We start from the raw sequence: 19670 nt of genomic DNA, 5'->3' as shown, positions 1-19670 counted from the left end.
TCAACATTGCTAATTACTAGAGAAACGCAAATCAAAACTACAGTGAGGTATGACCTCACACAGGTCAGAATAGCCAGCATCAAAATGTCTACAAATAATAAATGCTAGAGAGGGACTTCCCTAGCAGTCCAGTGGTTAAGACCCCACGCTTCCACTGCAGGGGGCGCGGGTTTTACCCCTGGTCAGGGAACTAAGATCCTTCATGCCACACAGTGCAGCCAAAAAAAGAAAAAAAAGAAAGCTAGAGACAGTGTGGAGAAAAAGGAACCTTCCTACACTGTTGGTGGGAATGTAAATTGGTACAGCCACTACAGAGAACAGTACGGAGGTTCCTTAAAAAACTAAAAATAGAGCTACTATATGATCCAGCAATCCCACTCCTGGGGATATATCTGGAGAAAACTATAACTCAAAAAGATACATGCACCCCAATGTTTATACATTTATAGTTATAAATAACCATGAAATGAGATAATGTACATGAAAATAATCTCGAATTGTAATATCCTATATAAAAATAAGATGCTATTAGCAGGACTTTACAGTGAAAGCCAAAGACACCATTTGGGCCTACTAATAGTCAACAGCTCCATCATTTATAGATCTTAGATGACCCTCAGTTTTTAAGGACTCCAAGTATTCATGTTTCCCTAACCCCATGAGCATATATCAGTCAAAAATCACTGACATTATGTTCCAGAAGCCTAATTCTTATTCCATGAAAGCCTGACAGACCTGAAAAGGATAAAAATCTGGCCTACGTTAATGCCTACACTCAATTATATAATAGTGCACATACCAAAGATTTCCAAAATGTATTTCAGAACAGCAAAACTAGTTCTCAAGCAGCAAAATTAACACAGACCTTGTCGATTTCCTCTTCTCTAATTGTTAACTGGCCACACTCTCGGACGGTCTTTTACCAATGACTTTCCTATTGACATCGACCTTGTGACATTCTGCATCTTTTGCAAATTTTGCTATTAGGCTTTGCATTACATGTGCATTGTATGTTAGTGATTGTTAATTACCAAGACTACTATGAAGTGGGGAGAGGGTTTTGAGGGTAAAATGCATTGGTTTTCAACTCATTAGTGGATGTTTTCCTATTCTGATGGCCTTAGCATCCCTGTGCACTCAGTGTGGAGACTATAGTAATGAACACTCAGATAAGAAGGACACCCTCTTCCTACCTCAAAAGGTTGTTCTGAGAATAAAGGTGAAATTCTGCTTGGCACACAGTAAGCCTCAATAAATGTTGCTTACTGATATTTTTAAAGACAGAAGGCAGTAAGCAGAAGCCATTAGGCAGAAACAAGGAGAGACAAAAGTAGTAACCAATTATGGAATAGGAAGACACCTACAAAGGGAAGCAAGGAGAGGAGTGCTGAGTCACAAGCATGATAGACAAGTAGAATCACCCTTGGCTCCCAGAGCTGGGCCAGATTTTGAGCACTGCAGCCTTGCTCAGAGTTTCCTGGCTCTCCCTTCAGACTGCCTGTACATAGTGACAATACACTGCTATCACCTGGGGTAACCAAGGATGCCTCAACCACGAACTAACCAAACACACCCATGGGATCTCTTTGTTAAATTTTAGTCAACCAGACTTGCTTCTGGGGGAGATACTGACAAAAGAAACATTCCTTTCACTGAATGAAAGAGCCCCTTTCTTTTCTGATTTAACTGAGTCTCTTAACTGTTCTCTTCCTTCACTTTCAACAGATCCCAAAGGATACTTTCTCCACCTTCATGGGAAACACACACACACACACACACACACACACAGTTTCTTGGTAATATATTAAGTGTGTACAGCACTCCACAATTTACAAAGAATTTTATTTCACATCCACAAGAGGAGAGTATAAAAATAACAAACTCTGGGAATGGAATATAGGGATTTTCATTTTTAATGAGATCCCCAGATGACTAGCCAATCCTTTTATTTCACGTTTTTTCACTCACTAAATGAAAATCAAATTCCAGTTTTACCTTCCTAGGAATATTTGCATGTCATCTGAACTGAAGTTGTGGGTGTTTAAACACTCTTGAATCACACATATATAAAGTCTCTTGGTTTATTACATAAATTACTAAGAATAACATTCATGGGTTTTCTATTAATTAACTAATTATTTCATTCAACAATTATATTGAGCATGCAATTACCATGTGCCCAGCAATGTATTCAAGGCTGGATTTCACCAGCTCAACTTTCACGATCGACCTTTTACAGACCATAATTACACAGCCAGGGTACCCATGAGGAGACCTACTGACGACAACCCAAACTGAGCTTCCCATAGAAACATCAATTCTACAGTGGAACAATTACAGACTTGGGATTCAAACCCTGGCTCTGCCGGACTTGCTTGCTATCTAGTTGGGGCAGCTTCTTCACGTCTCCAAGCATCTGTAAGATGGAGATAATAGCACCTACCTCACAAACGTGGAAGGATAAGAGAGAATGATAATAATACACAGTGCCTGGTCAGTGCCTGGCACATATAATAGGTGTTCAATAAACAAAACCTACTGCCTTTCTTATGAAAGGGCCAGATTTTCTAAGGAAGATTACTGAAAACCCCATTCTCATGTATTATTATTATTTTTTTTACAGCAGGTTCTTATTAGTCATCCATTTTATACACATCAGTGTATACATGTCAATCCCAACCGCCCAATTCAGCACACCACCATCCCCACCCCCCACAGTTTTCCCCCCTTGGTGTCCATACGTTTGTTCTCTACATCTGTGTCTCAACTTCTGCCCTGCAAACCGGTTCATCTGTACCATTTTTCTAGGTTCCACACATATGCGTTAATATATTTGTTTTTCTCTTTCTGACTTACTTCATCTCATGTATTATTAACGTTCTCATTTTTCAAATGGAGAAAAATTAAGTTCAGGGAAGTTAAATCCTTCGTTCATGTATCAAGTGTGGTCAGCCCTTACTGTGTCCAGACGAGGGCTGTACTCTGCAGATACAGGGATGCAAAGCACAGAGTCTCTGGCCTCAAGCACCACTGTCTCACAGAGGAAACACAGGAGAAGCGAACCGCCCCAGAAGAGGGAAGCACGGGGCTGTGGCAGCACACAAGTGAGCTCGCTCAGGATGCGGGGGCATCGAGGAGGCTCCCCAGAGCGGGTGTCCCAGCCGAGTCACGAGGGAAGTAACGTGAAAAAAGCAGATACCCACTAGCAGCCTGGCTTGAATGAAACCAAATCCTTGTCTCCAAGACCCGTGAGTGTCCCACTATTCCACAGCTCCTGTGATTAGATTCAATTAACAAGGATTTTCTTAGCGCTTGCTTTATGGAAATGTCTGTACTAGATGGCAACAAAGGTGAATCATTATAGTTCTTATCTCATGATAAGACAGACATACAGATAACCAACTCAACCAATACCAAATGTAAGTCTGACCTTCAAAATCAGGTGCTGGACTTCCTGCCTGAGCTCTCACCTAGTTCTCCGACTCCTGGTGGGGATGCTGGTGATTCCTCCCAGGCCCTGGGGAAGCAGGTCAGCAACACTGCCCACCCTGTGAACCACCCCACGCGGCAAAGCCGGGCGGATGTTATTCACCACCTCATCTGTGAATTATAATACAAATTCTTCAGTTTCTGCAAAGGAGCTTCTTTTATCACTCGTAGGTACCACGAGTTCTGTATTTCACTGTGCACAGTGTTTCTGCTTACTTAAAACTGTTTACAGTGGAAATATTTAAAATATTTTATTTAAGGTATCTACATCTTTATAATTGAATTTTTTCTTTAGTTTTCTTTTGAGTGCTTTCTTCAGCAAATTTGGGGACCAGAATTATGCCTGCCTCAAAAAAATTACTGGGGAAACTTCCTGTCATTCTGTGCTTTGGAGCGATATAGGAATTATCAGACCCTTAGCAGTTTTACTCAGCTCATCTGAAAAATCCGTTGAACCCTGAAGTCACTACTCACTAACAGCAGAGCTCCCCATTCAGTACAGACTCACCTTCACACGCCTTCTCAACACTGCACTCGATATAACCACTGGGTGACAAACGTGGATGGGTTCATTTATCTTCAGTCTTTCTTCTACTATATGTGGAATCTAAAAAATAAAACAAACGAATGAATGTAACAAAACAGAAACAGACTCACAGATACAGAGAACAAACTGGTTACCAATGGGCAGAGGGAAGAGGAATGGGGGCAAGACAGGCGAAGGGGATTAAGAGGTACAAACTACTAGGTATAAAATGAGTAAGATACAAGGATGTAATGTGCACCACAGGGAATATAGCCAATATTTCATAATAACTTCATATGAGTATTATCTATAAAAATACTGAATCACTATGTTGTATACCTGAAACTAATGTAATAGTTGATTGTAAATCAACTACACTTCAAGTTTAAAAGAAATTAAGACAAGTTATTTTCTGTGTATGGCTTTGACCACATTCCACAGCTTCTCATAGGTGACTGTCCCATTTTAATAATTTCTAAATACCTTTGACTTTTATTTTCATTTCCTCCTTGGCCTACAAGCTCTTCATCTCTTACACTCTCCGTATAAAACAAAACCCAGGGAAACACAGCATGTGGATCACTGGTACACCTTCTAAAATAATGTAATATCCCCGTCACCCATGACCCCTATAGCACACCCTTGTTCAAACCTGTTGCTCCAAAAAGGAAACTTTTTCAGGTTACCCTGAGGACACTGTCCACTTACTTCTCAAGAGGCACCAACTTACCTGCTATTCAAGTCCGATAGGTTTCTGCTTCCATTTGGTCCTTTCTGCTTCACATATTCCCCAAGTTCCATATTTCTTATACGTCAGTGGTACACTTTCCTCTTTTACAGCAGTCCTACAATGTTTCCTCTTTTCTTTTCTTCTCTCTCTGTTTAATTTCTTCCCATTTCAGTGGATTGTGGGGACAAAGAGGAGGTAATTGCACGGGCTCAAGACAAGACCTCAAAGCAGAAATCCAGAAAATTCTTTGAACTCTTTTAAGTGCTACCCAATTGATCATACTCTTAATAAGACTTTCTTACTTGTTTTCCTCTTCCTGAACCTAAGAAAATTATCTAAACTGATAATTGTACATATTATATATTATAATGTTATAATAAGTTGAACATTACAATCCAAATAATGCAATACTGCTTATATGCGAACAGAAATTCAGAGTTTAAAAGCAGTGAAAGTATAAAGGAAATTATTTTCTATCATTATGCAAGTTTAAAACCATTAGGAAATGTTCTGTTTTCTAAAATCTACAATGCGTTAGGCCTCAGTCCATTTGTCTGACAGAAGCAAAAAAGAGGCAACCTATTACATAATGGTCCACACTGGAAATTCCTAAAAACAAGAAACAAGCTACTTTTATATTAGATCTAATTTACTATTAAATTGTCTAATTAAGACAAATACACACACACACACACACACACACACATATACACATCTATATGGCTTCATTCAAATATATATGGTAAGAGACAGTGAAAGGAAAACAATGATAATACCATGTGACCTTTTTAATCCTGTGGGTTTTTTTTTTTTAAACATTTTTATTAGAGGAAATGTGAGATTTTTCACACGTTCATAATGTTTTAAATGAATAGTCTCTAAACCTGTAAACCTATTTACAATAGGTAAAAGTCAGATTTTTAAGAAAACCAACAAACAGATTATTTCATAAACTGCACACAGAAAAAATACCAACAGAAAGAACAGAAAACTTACAAACACTGCAAAGTTCAATGTTAGTATGGAAAGTTTATAAGGTTACAATAGGAATTTAATTACAGATATGGAGAACATATGAACCTCTGGCACAAGTTACACTGGTAACAGATGTCAAACGCCCTGGGAAAGTTACCATGCATGCATTCATTCACTCATTCACTCATTCGTATGTCCACCCATCCGTTCCCTCAGCAAATATTTACTGAGGATTCTCTATGTTCCAGGATATAATAATTTTTAAAAAGAAGAAGAAGAAGAAGAAGGAGGGGGAGGGAGAGAGAAGAGGGAGGAGGAAGAGAAACTGTCTGGTGACGAATAGTGACAAGAAACCAGGCAATTACAATTCATCATGGTAAGTAAATTAACAGGTGCTATGACAGCACTTAAGAGGAGCACCTTATCCAGATATGTCAGTGGAGGGAAGAAAAGTGTGTAGGTGGTGTACACAAAGAAAATTCATTTAAGCGATACCTGGAAGAGTATGAATCATACAGAAGTCAGATAAAGAGTGGAAAGAATGGAAAAAGGTCCAAGTAGAGGGAACAGCATGAGCAAGTGGCTAAAGCAAAGAGGAAGCATAGCACGTGGAAGGAACTACAAAATATTCAGTAGGTAGGGGCATAGAGAGCAAGGCAGCAGTAACAGAAGATCATGTAATAAATGAAAGGCTTTCAGGGGCCAGATAGAAAGGATCTTGTACGGCAATTTAAGGAATCTGGAACTTATCTTAAGGGTAATGACAAGCCATTAGCGGTTTTAATCAGAAAAGCAATAATGACCAGACAAGTGTTTTAGTAGAATCACGCTGCCTGAAAACAGATCATTCATTAGAGAGGATCAATTAGCAGGTGAGAGATCAATTAGAAGTTTTGCCTGGATCCATAAGAGAGATGAAGAGAGAATCAGGAAAGTGGAAATGGAGTAAAGAGTTTATAGTCTCAAGATACATTTAAGAAGTAAAATTAATAGGCAGGATAAACTTGATATGAGACTGGGAGAGGGTGGAACTCAAAGATAAACTCAATTTGTCTTTGGTAACTGAGACAGAGAACAAAGGCCAAGAAACAGGTTTAGGTGCAAAGATGGGAAATGCTGTCTTCAACAAGTTCACTTGAACCGTCTGTGAGTCATCTAGGTGAATCAAGCTAATGGACAATTAGCTAAAAAGGTCTGAGATGAGGAGAGAGATGAGCACGGACATTCATCGGCACACAGACCGCAGCTGAGTTTTGGGAGTGACTGCATAGCGTGAACGTGCAGAGCCAAAACAGAAGACATCTAAGGAACTTCAGCATTTAAGGGACAAACAAGCAGATGCTGCAAAGAAGGCTGACAGAAAACCCTCTTCCCAAACAGAAAGTCCATTTGATATCCCTATAAAAATTCCCTGGCTTAGATCTGGGAGACCCACAGAGAAAGTTCTCCTGACCAGCTGAAACTCACGCCTTTGCTAAGCTTTCTAACATCTGATAGCCACCATCACCCGCCCACTTCTCTACCCTCCCCCAAAACAACGGATACACACACACTCTTACCTTTTCATCCAGTTCATAAGCTCTTCTCTCCTTAAAATAAAAAAACAGTCTGCTAAGAAGGTCTGTTTATATATTATACGACAAACAAACATTAAGTATTTAATGTTTTAAAAAAAAGGGAGACACTCCACCCAGGTGGTAGTCTCCCAAAGCAGAGACACCTCCCTCCAGCAGTCCCTCAGGTTTGCTACAGTCATCCACCAGCCCAAGGGGTCATGATGTTCCCCGAGGGGCAGGGCAGCCAGGGTCTCCCAGAGGTGGGAGAGAGAAGATACAGAACAAACTGACAAGTTGACTGAAATTCTGTAGCTCTCAGCTGCAGCTGGGTGTTTCAGGACAAGAATTAAAGGCTTATCACCTTTTGGAAAGACAGCAGGAAGAATGACTCAGAGCATAATTCCTTGCACCTTGACATAAATGTTGATTTAGTCTTTCAAGAAAACTCTACAATATGTTAAAAAAAAAAAAAAAATTAGCACTCTTGGAAAAAAACTGTCTCAGTCCTGCCAAAGATGAACTTTTCACACCAGCTTGAGCCCCACCAGATTCAAAATATGGAGTTTACTCACATATTTCCTGCTCTTCAGAGAGAGAGAAATGGAGACCTGCAAATACGAAGAGGCTTCCCTGGAATCCCGCAGTTACTCAGCATTTGGTCCTGCTGAATCAGTGCCTTGGACACCCAAGCCGTTGTCATTCCCACTGGACAGTGTATGCCGCGAGGGGTTTCTCCTCACCTGGTCAGCCGAGTGCAGGACTTCGGGAATGCTCGTTTAGCCGTCTCTGGGTTGGTGTGCACTGCAGTAAGAGTTCATCTCTGCCAACTCACGTGTCCCAACTTCACAGTGACCTGTGAACCAAGCCACAGAAAGAGAAGAAATGGGTGACTGTATCAACGCCTACTCCATATCCCAATTCCGGAAAACCTACAGTCTCCCTCAGGATCATGCCTTCAAGAAGAGAAAAGGCCACCAAATGAAATGCCGACATCTCACAGTCAGGGTGAATTTTTAAAAATGCAAATTGGGTAACTGCTCTCACAGCCAAAACACTGGCTGTTCTGTGCTCTGCCATTACCATGGGAAGGACAGACCAGGTTTCACCACAGATCACAAGACAAGGATGAGAGATTCAAGGGCCAGAGCCAAGCACTGAGCAACACCAGCCTGTATCAGCTGAGCTCAACACACATGAGAAATCCAGCCAAGACCTGCAGAGCCATCCAGCCTCACCACGCCAGACTGACCAATCTCTAGCCTACTCCAAGCCGTAGAAGTGAGCCCAGCCGAGTCAGGTGAAATGCCCAGCCCAGCCAAAGCCAGCGAACTCCCAGCCAACCTGCAGGCTCATCGCCAAAAAGACTGACCTGTCAAATGAGCCAGACAAAGCTTGGATCTCCCACGGCCTAAGGGTCAACTTCTGTGAGGAAAAGCTGCATCCAACATCTAATACCTCCAGAGATGATAATTCTGAACAGAAGCACCCTGAAAGCTTCTGTATCATCCAACGTTTCGCCACATGCAAGAGTTTGAAAAAATCATGTTTTCTCTGGTCACAGTTGGACTGCACATTCTTGAGGAGTGAAAACTTTTTAAAATTCCAATTATTTATTTCTTATTTTTCAAAGGTGAAATTGGTGAAGTTGAAGCCTCTCTAGCGTCCTCCATAATCTGTCCCCCATCCTTTCCCAAATACGTTCAAGGCCATCCTGACGTGGAGGGGCTCTGAGAGCAGGAAGTTTTCGGTGGCCTGTTTGGGTAACATAAGACCTCCAGGGCCACAGAATGAAAAGGCAGTCAAGAGAAAAAAAAGCATTAGCTAATAATTTATTGTACTTGTCCCCTCTATCTCCCCTGCACTGAGGTCTACCCTAGTTACCAGACACAGGACTGGTTCCGGGCACACGCTCGCAGGTGTTGTCTACGCTCTGTGCCGCCATCAGAGTCCTGGCAACCTGCATGGGCTCAGAGTAGCCTAGGGGGTCTGCTCATGGCCATGATGCTATGTGTTGCCCTGGTTCTGGACACGCCGTACCAGCCAGTGTCCGCCCTCCTAGAGAACATTAAACTAGACCTAGAGCCCACGGATTACTGTGGGAGATGGTGTTCTTTATAGTCAGTCAGATTTTTAATAATTAAAAGCCTACCTTACGCAAATAAAGACAGAGAACTAGCTACTGAAGTTCCTGCCCTTCTGGAGAAAAGACATCAAAATTTTGCCAAGTTTAACCTAATTCAAAAAGAATTTGAAGCACGTGAACCAACTTTAATGGAGGCCAGACTCAAGAACCAACTATCAGCAATAGAAAAACTAGAGGCCAATAAGAAGGAGGTGGAAATCTCCAACTCCTTGCTTAGGCTTAAAATACAGACCTTTACAAAAGAACTTAGCAAAGAGAAATCTAAGCATTTAGAACAAGTTGACATTCAAGAAATATTCAGTCTTTGAAAGATTCATCGAAACCCATCCAATATAAGTAACTACAAGCAAAACAGCCTTTAAAGTGCACCAGAAAAGCGAAGAACAAATTCAGACAGCACTAAAAAGATGCTTCAGATGACAATTCCCATCTTCGGGGAAGTATATAACTGCTTTCACAAGAAGCTAAAGAACGGACAGGAAGAGTGAGCAAACTTATTAATCAGAAAAAAAAAAAAAAAAGTTAAAAAGAAACCCCTAAAATTCTACTGCATCTGGAACAAGTTCTAAATGATTAAGAAAGATTATTGCTCAAGATGAGAGATCAGTCTGCAGTTCATGAAGAAAGCAACAAGGATGCAGAACCTTGAAACTAGATATAAACAAACATATCAGAAAATGAAGACTTCTAATAAGATGAATTCAAAGCAGTTTTGATGAAACTGACTCATGCTGCTGGGTTAAACACGGCTGATCTAGGCTTGGCTAGGCCAGGTGACTATGCTCACCTTCGCTAGGTTTATTTTAAAATTTAATTTAAAACTCTTGAAGAATATGAAACCAAATGTACACTGCATTAACTGAAAGAGATAAAATAATTGAAGCACTGAAAGTCTGTAAGTCTCCAAATAAGAAAGCTTCGCTATGATGAGAAAGGGGGACGGTAGGGGGGAGAGGGGAATGTACTTAGAAAGGAACAGGGAGAACCACCAGAGGCAACTTAACATCCTTCCTACACTGCACTGAGAAAAATAAATGAATTTTCACCAAATATCTAATGTAGAGAGAACTCACCCTGTGAAGATAGTGGAGAATTCTTTCAAAATATCAACAGATGGAAATGTCAGCATGTGAAGAGCTAGACATTTCCAAAACATTTTTCAGGAAGAACTTAAAACATTTCAAAAAGTAACCTTATATCCCTGATGTTCCCAATGGGGCATTTGGAAGAGCAAAAAGGGAGCACCAGGGAACCCAATGGATGAACAGACACCCAGAAAGCAGTGGCATCAGGCAGTGATGGCGCAGAGGCCAGGGCCTAGCGCCTGGTGGAGAGCAGATGCATCCTCCCAGGGACAGGACCACGGACAGAAGAGCCCTCCACTGGCCACCCCCATCCTCAACACAGTGCGTCCTACGCTGAAGCAAGCCAGAACTTGTCCTGGTGCTCCTTGAGTGGTAGACGCTCAGGGCCTGCTGATTCAACCCTTCCACCTGAATGGAAGACCTGCCACCCTAAGAGCAGCAGGAAACAGTGGGTGCTAGGAAAGCAACAACAAAATGGGAAAAAGAGTCACCTGGAAGAAACCAGTCCTACTACAAAGTTCTGCTGAACACCGGGCCTGGGCACTATGAGCTATCATCAACCCAGACACTCACGCAGTCCCCGCAGTGTTTTCTTTCCACTTCCTCGCAAAGGAAGGCTGCTATAATTACTTCCACCCTGAAGATATGAAGCCTAGGCACAAGAAGGCTAAGCAATTTGCCTGGGGTCATAACTAAAATAACACCAGGAACTGGGAACTAAAGGCAAGTATCCCAATTATGGACAAACCCTCCAACCATCCTGCTCTCCTAAGCATAATTTATGAAAATAAAGGCAAAGGTACTGTGTCTTTTGAAGCTGAGGACGTGAGCTCAGCATTGAGGACTTGAACATTTATAACTTGGCAGTTGGGTCAGGGCCTACTGGTATCTCCTTGAAAGCATTGTTCTTTTATCAGTTAATCCGGTTAAGATTTGGGAATTTTTGTTGGTTTACAAAAATGTGTTTGGGAGAGAAAATCCACGAGGTTTTATGTTCTTGCAAAGTAGTCCATGGATCAAAGACCTTTGAAAGCCAGTGTCTAAAATGAATTAATACTCCCTACAAAGGAACAGTCAGCAAGCTGGAAATACCAGTGCAAATGGATTCCTTATTTACTGGATAAAAAGAAGCCTTTCTTCACACTTAAAAAAAAAAAAGATTCTCTGCAACTGATATCATATAGACCTTTGAAATCTTGTATATTATGATGCCAATATCCCAAGATTTCAAAACAGTAATCAATACACACTTGACATTTTCATGATTTGACAAAATTCTGTGCACAGAAATTAAAATCCCAGGAGAACAAATGCCAGGAAAGAAACCCCTAGTTTTACCTCTGCAGTTAATAAGGCAATATGCCATCTATGTAACTTATTTCATCAGAAAGTGTTTCTAACCGCCTCCTCTCCCCTGAGATTCCATGTGGTCCACTGTCACAGAAGAGAGCAGTAAGAGGCAGATGTTGGAAATGGTCCCCCAAACCTAGACTTCATACTAAGTGTTCTTCAACTACAGGAACCTACTAGAGGTATTTCAATATACATTAGGATTTTTATTCGGGAAGAAAAAAAAAACTTGTGATGCTCCTGTTGTTGGTTTCCAAAGAGAATCCAGGTGCTTTACTTAGTAAGAGGGAATTATTAAATTTAAGTAGGCCCTGCCTGCATTTGAAGTATGACATACTTCATACGATGGGTGAATTTAAGGCAGAACCATGGAAGTGCTCTTACTGAAATTACCAATACAAGGACCAGTAAAATCATTAACTCCTCTATAATACGTGTCAAGTACTTGGTTGAAACTCTGATTCATTCCTGACAAAAACACTTTCTCTCTTAACAACGCCTAGGTATGAAAATTACCTTCTGAGAAAGAGAGCAATTATGAATTTTAAATCTCAGACCATATTAGGAGTGAAGAGTAGAGTACATAATCCTGTGGGGTCACAAATTCATTCACTGTGGGGTCATATGTTCCGTCTGTTAAAAGAATATTCCACCCATTAAAGTTAAATGAGAATAAGACCAAAAAGAAAAAAAGGACAAAAAAGACAGACAAAATGACAAGACAGGTGTCACACTTCCTCAAATACACTCAACAATTAGGATACTAAAAGTTTTCATTATTTCCAATTACTCATCACACCGTTTGACACAGGGCACTTAATTTCCTAATTTTTTTTCCTTTTTTTAAACTTCTCACCAATTTAAGATTTCATGAGGTAAGCAACAGGTTTACAGCTTTTACAAATTTAGGAACTAAGATATCTTACTGACGAAAAAAGTAAAGCACAGAGTAATACACAGAATGATCCTTTTCTTTTAAAGCATATATCTTGTTTCCTAACTTTCTAAAGCATAAGTATGAAAGTTATTATGTATAACTATTTTCAGATAATAATAATAATTTTTATTAATAACAACATACAGTGGGTGTGGAAGAGAGAAGTATGGCAGGGGACACTTCTGCTTTCCGTAATCTCCTTTTGGTGTTACTAAAAACTTGTATTTTTTGTTTGCCTTCTTCTGTAACTTAAATTTTTTTAGATACAAAAAGTTCAAGAACCACCGTGCAAGCTTCCACCCCTTATGCGCTCAGCAGACAGCCTCTCCAGTAAAGGGCACGGTAGACTCAACATGGGAAATGTATGTGTAGTTCATCAAGCCACTCTCAAGCTGAGGTCTGGCTGTGCAGTATTTACATCCTACTGCATTGTTTCTTCCTCCAACAGAAGAATGGAAAGCATGTGTCATCTTCATATTAAGCAATCCCATTTACCTAAAAGCCACTCGCAACAACAGCAAAAAAGGGAAGTCACCAAACACTGCAGTTTTCGCTTTAAATGTACGTCTGCCTGCCTTAACTTCAGTTGTCAATCGGAAATGGTTTGCAAAAAAAGCAAATAGTTACATTAAAAGCTTACAAGAAACATCTGGAATAGTCTATATTTAAACCAGTTACTTACATGGATATACATATACCTTCACGACTGTCACTGTCGTGAATGTATTGAGATGATTAAACTTTTCTGGCTTGAAGATCTCTGAAAAAGTTCAAATCCTAAACAGTTTACTTATTTTCTTATTTGTTTTTTACCCAGAGAACCTTTATTAAGTATCTATTACGAGCTTGATACTCCACAAAGCTGTGACGTTACCTTGAATTTTACTAGTACTTACACATTTATAACCTAATAAACCCTGAATTAATCCTTTAATGATTTTTCTACCTTGAATAGCTATGCTTCCAGATATTTCCTTCTTCCACGCACACGCAAATTTTAAAGAAAAAACAAACTTTTGTATAGTACTTTAAAATTTGCAAAGGCCTTTCACGAAAGATTCCCATAATATACAGTGAGGCTGGCAAGAAAAACACATTCATTACTCTTAATAGAGATGAGAAACTGGTGCTCAGGGAGGTGGGATGCGACTGCCCCAGCAGTTACTTAGCATTTACTGGTGAAGCTGAGACTCTATAACTACGTATCCTGACACAAGCCCAGCTCTCTCTCCTTGCTGCCTCTGAGTCAGAACTCCTGTCTTTTCCACTATGAGTGAATTCTACCATCCAAGGTTCTAAGTGAAAAACATACTGAGGTTTAAATTAGCAAGAAAAAGCAAGTGTCTGCATATTACACATATTTAATAAATAAGTACTGAATCATCAGAAAGTGAAAATAGCTGTAGGAAATATGCAAAGTTCTTTCAGAGATGAAGAGCATAGGCTTGAGAAAAACTATATTCTTACATTTCACAAACACGCTTTCAAGTATTTATTACTGAAATCTAAATGATTTTCCTTTCCATAACTGAGTACATGGCTCTCCTCTTTAGTAATAATTGCAGGTTTTACTCTCCAAGTCAAACTGGGAGCTCCAACTACTGGCAGCTCATCTTAAGAATATGGTAAACTAGTCCCCATTTTCTTTTAACAGTTCTAATGCAAAGCAGAGAGAATATTTGCAGTCTAATACCTTGCTGTTAATCTCACTGTCTACTTAGACGCTTGAGGGAAAACCACTACAATATTCCACTGCACGGTTCTAATCACGTTATCTGATATCAAATCATTTTCGAGTTGAGGTTATCTTCTTGTCCTTACCAATCAAACCGTTTAACTCGTGCTACAGCAAGATGATTTTTGAAGACTTCACAGACTAAGCTTATTCAAGCTAACTGTTAACTTCTCCCTCCCTCCACCGCCACCTCTCCTTTTTGCCAATTAAGTGTTCTGGTAAATTCTAAGGCAACTAAGAATGACTCAGAAGGAAATCTTGCATCCTTGCACTCTTACACTAAAATGATTCAGGTGTATGACAGCTGCGAGGTCTTGGTGTTTCCCTCTATCTCATCGTAAGGAGGTCTGTGATTTCTCTTTCTGTTCTGGAAGGACAGGGCAGCCAAGGACTCCTGAGGGATAGTCTACAACCCCACGGACAGACCCAGCCACGTGCCTGCTGGTGATCAAAACTGCACACCCAGTGAAAGCACTTTCTCCTGTTCCTTCCCTGACTAACGTTCATCCCCAAACGTGCTACGAGACGCCCAGGCAGAATGCAAAGTCAGTCACACCACCTGCCTCTGGACCGTCGCCTTTCCTCCCATTGGCGGTTTCCTTCCCCAAATTAAATGGAGTCGCAAAGAGGAACAGATGAGGGTCTCCCCACGGCCTCAGTTTGCAGACCAAGAAAGGAGGCGTGGGGAGAGGGCGTGCGCTCCAAAAAGGGGGAAACACATCCTAATTCAAAATAAGGTAATTGCATTCGGGTTCCCAGCAAGCAACCTTTACCTGCTGGGCAATCGTCGCTCGCTTTGGGGTCAGGAGCACGTGAGCGTGGGGGAGGGGAGGGGATGGAGAAAGGGAGGGGGAGGGCGAGCGTCCCGGCCGGGCCTGCAGCCGACCTGGCTCCCTGCCTCCACAGCCCTGCGACCCCGCCCGGCCGCCACAACTCGGCAGAGGTGTCTGGCGACCACTCGGCGGGAACTTCTCTGCTCCCACACCAGCCCGAGCCGGTCGCCGCTCTTAGCCCGACTGCGCACGACGCCGCGGCCGTAGACGTCAACAGCCCCCTCGCTTCCAGACCCTTCGCCGGCAGCCGTGACTGCGCAGACGGGCGCTGACCTCGCCCCCATGCCCGGCTGCAGCTAGCCAATCGGCGTCCGCTGTTGGTGGGCGTGGCGTCGTCAGGCCCCGCCCCCGCGCCTCCGCCTTTTATAAATACGGCTGCGCACAGCCGTTTGTCTAGGGCAGTAGTCTTAGTCGGAAAACGATAATGCCTAGTGCTATGTTCCTGGCTGTCCAGCACGACTGCGGACCCATGGACAAGAGCGCAGGCACCGGCCCCAAGAGCGAGGAGAAGCGGGAAAAGATGAAGCGAACCCTGTGAGTAAGGCTTTCTTCTCTCCCCCCGCCACCCCTGCGGACCCAGCTGTCCTGGGCGGCTGCAAACGCGGTACATTTGCGCTTGGAACTGGGTAGCGTGCACCTCTGCAGAAAAAAAAAAAAAAATGTGGAAAAGGTTAATTTGTTAAGTAAGGTTTAAACCTGTGTGGGTAGGTATTTATTTTGTGACGTGAGCGAAGGACTCTCGGGTAGAGTTTAGAAACTGCAGAAAATTCTTGATGCAGAGGCGGTGGTAGATGCTGGTTGGCTTTTTGTCCCCCTGCATCGAGAATGAGTTCAGGGAATCCTGCGGCCGAAGCGCGTCCCCGGCATTCGTACGTTGCATTGTAAATTCTGATCAGCTTTACACGGCTGCTGCGATGTAGATATTTTTTTGCTGATTCCGAATATATTCTTTTAAAATCTTTTCTTTTTTTTAATTGAACAGCAGATCTCACCCACTCAGGACTGTGGAACAAATAATTGTTCTGCATCATCTTCTTAAAATGAGTGTTGTAGTTGGGGGAGGAGGACGGGCAATCTCACGCACACACATTCATTATGCACAGCTTCTAGGGTGGTCCAGAGCCTCCTGCTTGAAGGGTAGAAGGGAAGTGAGCACGGGCTGGCTCAGGGCAGTTCCACTGTAGGTTTCATCAAGTGTGAAATGTCTCAGAATTGTAATTAACGTTGCAGAAAAACTGCTGCCTTCTGTGGGCCAGAAATAACATCTGCTTTTTGAACTATGCAAACTAGATACCTAAAAATACCCTATAATTGTAGGTAGTTCTACCCTTAGTTTTAAAACTAGTCATTATGTTCAGATGAGTGGATGAAACTAGTGTGTTTAGTATATAGGTGCTGGGTTTAAATGTTAAAGGTGTAAGACTGACAGGAAGAGTTGTTTTGTCTTATTTGGTTTGTCTGTAGCCACAAGGGGCAACTTTATTTGGTAAAAATGCCTTCAGCTGCATTGGCGATTTCAAGTGTGGCCACTAAGTGAATATCCTTTTTCTTTTTTCTTTTAAGATTGAAAGATTGGAAGAGCCGTTTGAGCTACTTCTTGCAAAATTCCTCCTCTCCTGGGAAGCCCAAAACCGGCAAGAAAAGCAAACAGCAAACCTTCACCAAGTAAGTTGAAAATCTTGTACTTGCGAATGAGCTCACTGCTGAGCTGAAAAGGGAACCTCTGACATGCGTGAGCTAATACGCAGAACTTCTCTTGCAGGCCTTCTCCCGAGGAAGCCCAGCTGTGGTCAGAAGCATTTGATGAGCTGCTAGCCAGTAAATGTAAGTTAAAACCTCTTGAATTTGATCCATTTCAAGTATCAGGAGAGTCTAGAAAGGTTGTGTCCACACAGCAAGAGCAGCTTGCCCAAGGGGAATTTTACTTTACAATCCCCATGACATGAGGCGTATTCTTCTCCTTTACTTGCCAGTGATTAACCAGGGAAATGCATGGCTTTTTCACTCTAGGTGGGAAAAAAATTAGCCCCAAACTGTAATGGCAGTTGCTTTTTGTTAAGATTGAGTCAGGTTTTCCATTGCAAACAGTGTTTTCAAGAGACGTCGTTCCCAGAGAACTTATGGCTCCCCTATAAATATTTGCATTAACAGCGAAGCTAAGTATTTATGTATTTTTGTAGTAGTGTGCCAACTTAAGCGTTTTGCTGACTGGCATCTTAGTCTTTAAAGAGCTAAATTCTGAGGATTACAGGTTGACTGAAATCTTGAAAATTGCTATCATCTAGAAATAATAAAATATGGGGCCAGGGGAATGGGAGTTCTAGGAAAAAACAAAAGGGATTATTTGGTCACTCCGTTCACTGTATGCATGCTTTCTTTCTCCCCCCCCCCACCCCCAGATGGTCTTGCTGCATTCAGGGCTTTTTTAAAATCTGAATTCTGTGAAGAAAATATTGAATTCTGGCTGGCCTGTGAAGACTTCAAAAAAACCAAGTCACCCCAAAAGCTGTCCTCAAAAGCAAAGAAAATATATACTGATTTCATAGAAAAAGAAGCTCCAAAAGAGGTAAGGGGAGATAAAAAGTTCCTTGTTTTAGCATGCTTTAAACATTCTCAGCACCAAAGTGAAACGGAAAGAATTGAAGAGACCTCAAATTAAAAGGGGAGTGGGGTAAATGTTTTTCCCCTACTTCTAGCTTTCAGGGAGGTTAATTACATTTCTTCAGTGACTTGGCTGGTGAAGCTAATCCCACATTATAGTTTTTTTGTTGTTGTTTTCAAATATTAAATAGATTAATCTCTTAACTCTGAATATGGAATAAACCACTTTTTATGTTTTATTTCAGATCAACATAGACTTTCAAACCAAAACTCTGATTGCCCAAAACATACAAGAGGCTACAAGTGGCTGCTTTACAACTGCCCAGAAAAGGGTGTACAGCTTGATGGAGAACAACTCTTATCCCCGTTTCTTGGAGTCAGAATTCTACCAGGACTTGTGTAAAAAGCCACAGATCACCACAGAGCCCCATGCTACCTGAGATGAAAAAGGGAGCCCAGAAACGAGGACATTTCATTTTTTTCCTAAGGGGAAAGGCTGTCACCTGCCAAAAAGACTGACCTTGAATTCAGCCTGGGTGTTCAGGAAACATCACTCAGAACTATTGATTCAGAGTTGGGTAGTGAAACGAAGCCAGTAGCCGTCTAGGAGAAGCTGGTACTGGGACAGCTTCCGTAACTGATGGAGCACAGGGAAAGCGTGGTCTAAACGTGGCGTGTCTCACGCTGGAAAAGCAGGAGCTTGCGACTGAAAGATAACGATGTAACACTATTGGTCCAGAAGCATTTACAATCAATAGGTCTGGGGTTATGTGGCCTTAGTGAGCTGGCTGTACATTTTTCCCTAAATCAGTCCTTGTTACCACATAGTGGTTTAGCTGTAGTTTCTTTAGTACTAGGTAACCTATGTTTACTATGTGCAAGGGTATTGAAGTTCCTATGACTACAGATCATCAGTATTGTTGTCTCACGTAACTCTAAAACTGAAACAGTCTGTTTGAATTGTCAATCGGTGTGTGTAATAGAATGAGTGCTGTTGTGTAGAAAACGACAATGTCCATTATGAGTGCCAAAACTGTCCTGATGGCAGCTAAACTTTGAAGTGGTCTTTGAATACTTTTAATAAATTTATTTTGATACATAATGTTATTGAATATTTGGTCCAGATGTGGGTTGGGGTAGGTTTTTTTGGTAATTGAGTATGGCAGGTACAAGGTGAAATATCTCCTCTCTGGTAAAGAAGAGGTGTCAGTTGATGGGCCCTGTTTAGTGAGAATTGACAATCCTCAGAACTGAGAAATTACAGCTGCAGGGAAGATCTACTCCCATCTCTAATGCTTTCGTAGGTCAAAGGAGGTCAGGTCACATCTTTAGAGCCACCCTAAGATCAACCTTTCTAATACAATCTTGTAAAAATCAAGCTTGTTATTGAAAATATGGGAACATTGGCTTTAAAGCCTTTCATGAGTATTAAAGATCAGCTAAATATGAGAAGTAAAATGATGTAAGAGACAAAGCACCAAAATTATTCACACAACTAAGCTGCTCAAATGAAGAAAGAAACCAAATAAAGAGGAAAGTAGGCCTTTTTTATTTCCCTTGGTTCCAAGTTCCCCCGCAGGGTAATGGCATGAGCTTCCAAGATCCATGCCTGAAACTGTTCACTTTCAAGATGGATCAGTACAAAATCAGAATTTCCCTGATTTGCCAGCCTTCATTTGGCCAATAAAGAATCTGGGGACTTCCCTGGTG

The 19670-nt window shown here is 41.5% G+C and overlaps 2 protein-coding genes across 2 annotated transcripts in view; one reads left to right on the top strand and one right to left on the bottom strand.

The window, feature by feature from the left end:
* The window catches only part of LOC309644460 (uncharacterized protein), a 377358-nt gene extending 362070 nt beyond the window's left edge, over positions 1–15288 (bottom strand). Inside the window, exons 1-5 of the mRNA XM_082428192.1 lie at positions 8646–15288; positions 8017–8129; positions 7280–7309; positions 4746–4966; positions 3998–4096 (exon numbers count right to left, since the gene is read on the bottom strand). The gene's annotated coding sequence lies outside the window, so the exon portion shown is untranslated. The remainder of the gene's footprint in view (positions 1–3997; positions 4097–4745; positions 4967–7279; positions 7310–8016; positions 8130–8645) is intronic.
* A 449-nt stretch (positions 15289–15737) lies between these two features.
* Positions 15738–19062, top strand: RGS2 (regulator of G protein signaling 2). The gene is made up of 5 exons (XM_082428032.1): positions 15738–15893; positions 16923–17024; positions 17122–17183; positions 17759–17925; positions 18206–19062. The coding sequence occupies exons 1-5, from the start codon at positions 15784–15786 to the stop codon at positions 18398–18400; spliced, it is 636 nt and encodes a 211-aa protein (XP_082284158.1). The 5' UTR covers positions 15738–15783; the 3' UTR covers positions 18401–19062.
* Positions 19063–19670: the final 608 nt, after the last annotated feature.

This window comes from Balaenoptera physalus (assembly GCF_965194825.1).
Source record: "Balaenoptera physalus genome assembly, chromosome: 1".
NCBI lineage: Eukaryota > Metazoa > Chordata > Mammalia > Artiodactyla > Balaenopteridae > Balaenoptera > Balaenoptera physalus.
The sequence above is the reverse complement of the archived record's forward strand: the minus strand, read 5'-3'. Positions and strand labels throughout refer to the sequence as shown.